Source organism: Wolffia australiana, chromosome 15, assembly GCF_029677425.1.
Source record: "Wolffia australiana isolate 7733 chromosome 15, ASM2967742v1".
In the NCBI taxonomy this organism is placed as follows: Eukaryota; Viridiplantae; Streptophyta; class Magnoliopsida; order Alismatales; family Araceae; genus Wolffia; species Wolffia australiana.
This window is the reverse complement of record NC_135849.1, coordinates 8359611-8365308: the sequence shown is the minus strand read 5'-3', so window position 1 is coordinate 8365308 and position 5698 is coordinate 8359611. Positions and strand designations below refer to the sequence as shown.

At 48.4% G+C, this 5698-nt stretch overlaps 1 protein-coding gene across 1 annotated transcript; it reads right to left on the bottom strand.

Moving 5' to 3' along the window:
* Positions 1-4319: 4319 nt before the first annotated feature.
* On the bottom strand, positions 4320-5317 carry LOC144713109 (thylakoid lumenal protein (Mog1/PsbP/DUF1795-like photosystem II reaction center PsbP family protein)). Its single transcript, XM_078587603.1, has 2 exons — positions 4753-5317; positions 4320-4682 (listed from the first exon to the last, which is right to left on the bottom strand). The coding sequence occupies exons 1-2, from the start codon at positions 5230-5232 to the stop codon at positions 4455-4457; spliced, it is 708 nt and encodes a 235-aa protein (XP_078443729.1). The 5' UTR covers positions 5233-5317; the 3' UTR covers positions 4320-4454.
* Between the last annotated feature and the right edge of the window lie 381 nt (positions 5318-5698).

Sequence of the window (5698 nt, the reverse complement as noted above, 5' to 3'; positions counted from 1 at the left end):
TTACTCTTGATTCAAGAGGGATGACTCGGCATTCGCTTTATATATTTTTGCTAGATTGTCTTAACGAAAAAATATGTGGCCGAAAAGCCAATCACACATTCCGCATCTTTTTTATTGTTCATTAATATGATGTATTTATTAGTGTGGACATGTGATGATTATAATGAAGTCCATGCATACATGATTTGACGTAATGAATTATGATGAGATTATAATAAAGAATCACAAGTCTTTAAGCACATGTTCTGAATATCCTTTTTCAAAGATAGTTGATAAGGACATCAAAGTATCCAGATAGAATAACACTATATATTCTCACTCGTATGATGAGTATGGCTGGTCTTGTAGCCATTAGTGTGGAGACTCTAAATATAGATAGTGGGCTATCTGTATTGGAAAGAGTTCGTTGCATTGATCCGTACAAATCCCGTAATGATATGATACAAAACTGTCAATCAGGTTGATACACATCACACTTGGGTAAGTGTTCCTTTAACTTGAGATACCAAAGATGTCTTGTGTATGGAAGGTTATACTTTGATTGTGGTCTACGAGTTCCTAATTACGGAATTCTAAACATTCTTATTTTGGGCAAGCAAGAAGTTCACAAAGATGATTGAGTTGTCAATATGAAATCATTCACCCTTGGTATAAGAGGAGACAACTCAAGGAAGAGGATGTGATAAAGTCCTTAGCCAAGGAAGTGGAATACTAGTGAAGAACTATCCAATGATTTCTAAAATGCATCAATACTAACTTCAATGACCTATAAGGGCTTGACAGTTGACCATACCCTAAGTCATTCTAGGAGCATCAAGGGGATGATGGACTCTACATACACCGTAACCGATGACAGACATGTTCCATGAGTGAGTCGATAGACACTCCTTGGTATCTTCTAGAGAACAAGGCGTAGTTTGGCACCCCACGGGTTGGATACTTGACCTATCGATTGAGTTAAATTGATCTATCATTAACTAATATACATAATGATATAGTGATGGAGAACGCCCATCCAAGATCACCGCCACATCATCGAAACCATCATCATCGTCACTGACAACCAGCCGGCTTGCGCACCGCACGACCAACATGCCAAGGCTATGGTGAAGAATCCAGATTTAACACCCTGGTGTGAGAAGTACGACCACGCATCGACTGATTTGAATTTCTTGTCGGCTCGTGCTCGCTTCATTCGTCAATTTATCGCGTTTTCATTTTTGTCGTCTGCATCGTCATGTTCTTCAGTATCGTCATGTTCGTATCCATCTGTATCATTTATTTCCACGTCGTTTTAATTTACCTAGTTCCTTTATTTGTCTGTAAAAGGGAGTCACTTAATGGACCTCCCTTATTAGACTCTTTGTAAGGGGCCCATCATGGCCCTATATAAGGCCATGATGGGCAACAATTCTCGTCAGATTTGGTTGTTTTGTTGGCAGCTACGCATTCCAGGTCTCATGAGAGAAGTAGAGGGAAGGAAGAGGAGAATGAAGAAGAAGGGGGGAAGAAAGGAGGAAGCTTCACCGTGCGCCGCCTAGGTCTCCGTGTACCACCATCTGGTGGCCCGTTGCACACCCTCGACCTATCGACAGTGCGTAGAGAACCTGTGCCTGCCTCTGGCATCTTCGCTGACCACTCGCGCTTGCCGACTGCACCACGCTACAATGGTTCGACCGCTCGCGCGGTTTTCGCCATTCACTGGCTGATCGACGTGGTCCTCCAGAGACTGCACCTCGCCCATAACATCGTCAAGGTTGTCAAGTGCTGTTCTCCTTCGGCTCGTGGGGCTCATGACCAGTCGATGATACACTGCGACCGTTGCGCTACGTCACCGACATCCTCACGAGCCATCCAAGCTCACTGACTGCACTGTACCGAGATACATCATCCGCCCCACGCGGTCAATGCCCTCCACCGGCTGCCTCGTGCAGACTTCCAGTGCCTCCACCACCCCTCAGCGTTGCTCGATTGAACCCATTGGAAGGTCTCGCCCATCGCCCATGCGAGAGGCCTACCTTTGCGCATGCACGTCCCCTACGACGAACGTACCCAACTGCTCCTTGCGCTTTGCGCCGCTGTAGGCTACATGTGAGTTACCATCCAACCAAGACGCATCCCTGCGGGATTATTGCACGCCTCTGCGCGCCGCCGAATGGTCACACACGCCACGATGACGATGCGGGATGCCACTGCCTAGCTGTTGCCCTTGTGCAGCCACGCAACTGGTTAGTTGTGCTATCGCGCCACCAACTGTGTGCAGCTACACCAGCCACATAGCGTTGCGATCGGCTAGTCACACGTTCACGCTGGTCACTCTGCTGAGCTCTTGAACAGTTGCACCGCCACGAGACGTGCCGACCATCACCAGTGCCGTAGTCGCTAGGTGTGTTCCGCACGTCGCCACCACACACGCTCGTGCTCTCCAAGTGGTACTCCATGCTGCGTTTCCCGTGTCGTAGACGACGCGAGCTGCAACACTGCGCCGCTCATCGCCATTGCCGCCGCGTGTGCTCCTTGAGTCATGTCGGCAACTGACGTCGAGTTCGTGCCCCAACCTCGCCGGTGCATTCCCGCTCTCGGAGTCCTTTTGCTGTTCCTCCTTCCACTTTGCCCTCGCCTTCCAATGTCACGCTCCAGCACGCGCCTCCGTCGTCCATCGGGCTACACCATGCCCACCTCCGGCACACCTCCACTGCACCTACTCATATCTGCTGCTGCATCGACGAAGGTCTTGACAACGAGCAGTTCACCGACAAGGTGCGTCGCTCGCTCGCTCACTTGTTATACATTGATGAAGATAATATATCTTCGACTGCACTCTTCTGCGCTCGGGTTAGAATAGGTGAGAGAAATTATAGAGAAAACTACAAATTTGAGTGAATTCTTTGGTACAGGTCGAGCCCGTCCGTTACATGTGAGCCTACGGAATTCTTCCGTTCGGCTTCGTAGTCGCCGTCGTTGCTCCGACGAGGGTCAGAAAGTCACAGTCATCGTCATCGGTCGCCTGCTTCGGTGCTCAGAACTCAGCGAATTCCCACAGTCGGACCTGCACACACACTCCGCCTAGGAGTCATCGCATCACGTAGTTACATTCCCCACTAGGGAATTACCCGTCGGACGACATCATCGACGACGCCTGACATCATATAGGCAAACATTATTGAGCAACTAGAATTGTTAACTAGACTCATACATGGGCATAGAGGCTCATACGCGAATGATCTTTTGGCATCAAAAGGTATACTTAAAGTTTAGAAGTTTCTATGAAAAATTCCCATTAAATATAAATTGGGAAAAGCCTTGAAAAATTTAGCCTATGACAAATTGTTCATGCGCCCCATTCTTATTCTTCCTTCTCACCTCAGCTCATCTTTTCTCTTTATGTAATTTGAGCAATGTAATGATGATGATGGTGGAATAACAGGATTCATCAAGGTAGAGGATATCTGACAGAGTGGGGGTCGCGTGGATACATCTAACAGCTGGACACTTGAACTACTCAATCCATCTCACTTGAGGGACTGAGAAATCACAAATTTGAGCAGTTTTAGAATGACATTGCAATACTGAAAGTACTCTATCTTGTTGAAGCTCTTCAAATATTAAAGTGAAAATCAAGGTGCACTGTAGCTAGGGACTACTACACTGACTTTGCAGGTTGAAGCACCGAGGCTGGGAGGCCTATCTCAGGAAGTCTCTAAAGAGGATTGGAGACATTGAATCTTCAAGGACCTTTAACACCCTAAGCAAATAAGGAGCAACTAACAATGCCAATGGAGAATACTCCAAACGGAAGAGTTGAAGATGTCCCATTTATAGAGAAACCTCAGATTGTGTTGTAAGACAAGTGTGCTAGGTACAGATCTAATCTGCAGTCTCAGTCGATGATAGCTTTTGACTAAAGATTGTTCAAGAGTCTTAACCAGTCTTTTTGGCTGGATTACAGAACCAAGTAGGCTGGTTCCAGAACCAGGGTAAATTATAAACATCCGATAAAATTAGGACCCTCCAACAATAAATAAATCAAATACCCATTCCAGAAGAGTGGTGAGTGTTGATCCATGAATATAAAAGCTAAAGCTAAAAACAAAAATAGAGAATCATTAACCACAGAAGACACAAATTCAACCCCCTTCTTGGTATTCATTCACTACCCATGGATCCAAAATGCTCAACAGTTCCCATAACCCCATCAGCAACCCCCCAACAAGCTAAAAAAAATGTTACACAGACAATCATACACATACCATTAGACATCTATATAAATATATATCCAAATACTTTGATATTCCTCTATACGAGCATCAATCGTCCCCTTTCACCGTCTTCAAGCTATCCGTCTCATTCATGGAGTTCCAAGTATGGATTCAGTACAACACGGGTGAGAAATCAGGCGAGGAAGAAGAAGAAGAAGAAGAAGAAGAAGAAGGAGAGATCCGAGCTCGAAATCTTCAGATCGTGGTGAAGGATTCGTGGATCCGGCGAAGAACAGCCTCGTCGCGATCCCACTCGGGCTTCGGCGCGTTGACGAAGTGCGCGTAGAGCTTGTTCCGCGCGCAAGTCACAGAGATCAAGCTATGCGCGCCCCCTGCGCCTTCAATCTCGTAAACGTAGTACAGCTGCCCGCTCTCGCTCCGGCGCTCCGTCGTCTTCACGCTCTCCGCGCTCCCGATCAGATCCTGCAACTCGATTCCCCTCAATTCCACCCCCGATCACGCTCAATTTCGCTCAAATTGGGCGTCGATCTACCTGCAAATTGACGTCGGAGAGGGCGAGATTGCCGAGAACGGCGTCGACGGGGGCGAGGCTGCGGAATCCGGAGAGGAAGGTGAGGTACTCCTTCTCGGATCGCTTCTTGGGGTTGTAGAACTCGCTGTCGGTGCCATTGGTGCCCTTCTCGACCTTGGAGACGAGCCGCTCGGCCCAGCCCTCGGGCACCTCGTAGGTGTACTCGGCCGAGTCCTTCTTGCTGGAGTTGCCGCCGTAGCCGCCGTAGTTGGCGGCGCTGGCCGCCGTGCCGTAGTAGAGGCGGAAGGCGGGGGAGTCGGCCACGGCGGCGGGCGGCGAGGCGAGGACGACGGCGGCGGCGGCGGCGGCGGCGGCGGCGGCGGAGGAGAGGGATCGGAGGCGGAGAGAGACGGGGTGGGGGGGTTTGGACGTGGGTTTGGGGGAGTTTGAGGAGGCGGAGGAGGAGAGCACGGCGGTGCAGGGGGAGAAGGCGGCCGCCATGGCTGAGCAGGGGAGGCTTCTCTCAAGCTCCTGGGTTGTGGTCTGTGAGAGTCCCTGGCTGATCTTGTTATCCCAGTTGTGGCTTATTATTACTGGGCTATATGGTATGGTAGGCCTGCCCTCCAATGAATAATTTTGGAGAGATTTTTGGTATGAATTTTGGGGGCATCTAGTGTTTAAGATATGCTTGATATATATATATATATATATATATATAGAGAGAGAGAGAGAGAGAGAGAGAGAGAGAGAGAGAGAGAGAGAGAGAGAGAGAGAGAGAGAGAGAGAGAGAGAGAGAGAGAGAGAGGAGTGTGTGTTGGGATGAATAAATTTGAAGAGATTTTTGGGATGAATTTTGGGGACATCTAGTGTTTAAGATATGGTTAAGAGTGAGTGTGTGTGTGTGTGTTTTTTATGTTGTGTGGGTGTCCAAGTTTGTGTTGTTTATGATTAGTGGGCATAGGCTTTG

Coding starts and splice junctions, on each gene's coding strand:
- LOC144713109 (XM_078587603.1), bottom strand. CDS start 5,232: ATGGCGGCCGCCTTCTCCCCCTGCACCGCCGTGCTCTCCTCCTCCGCC. Junction 4,683..4,752: donor TCTCCGACGTCAATTTGCAG/GTAGATCGACGC, acceptor ATCGAGTTGCAG/GATCTGATCGGGAGCGCGGA.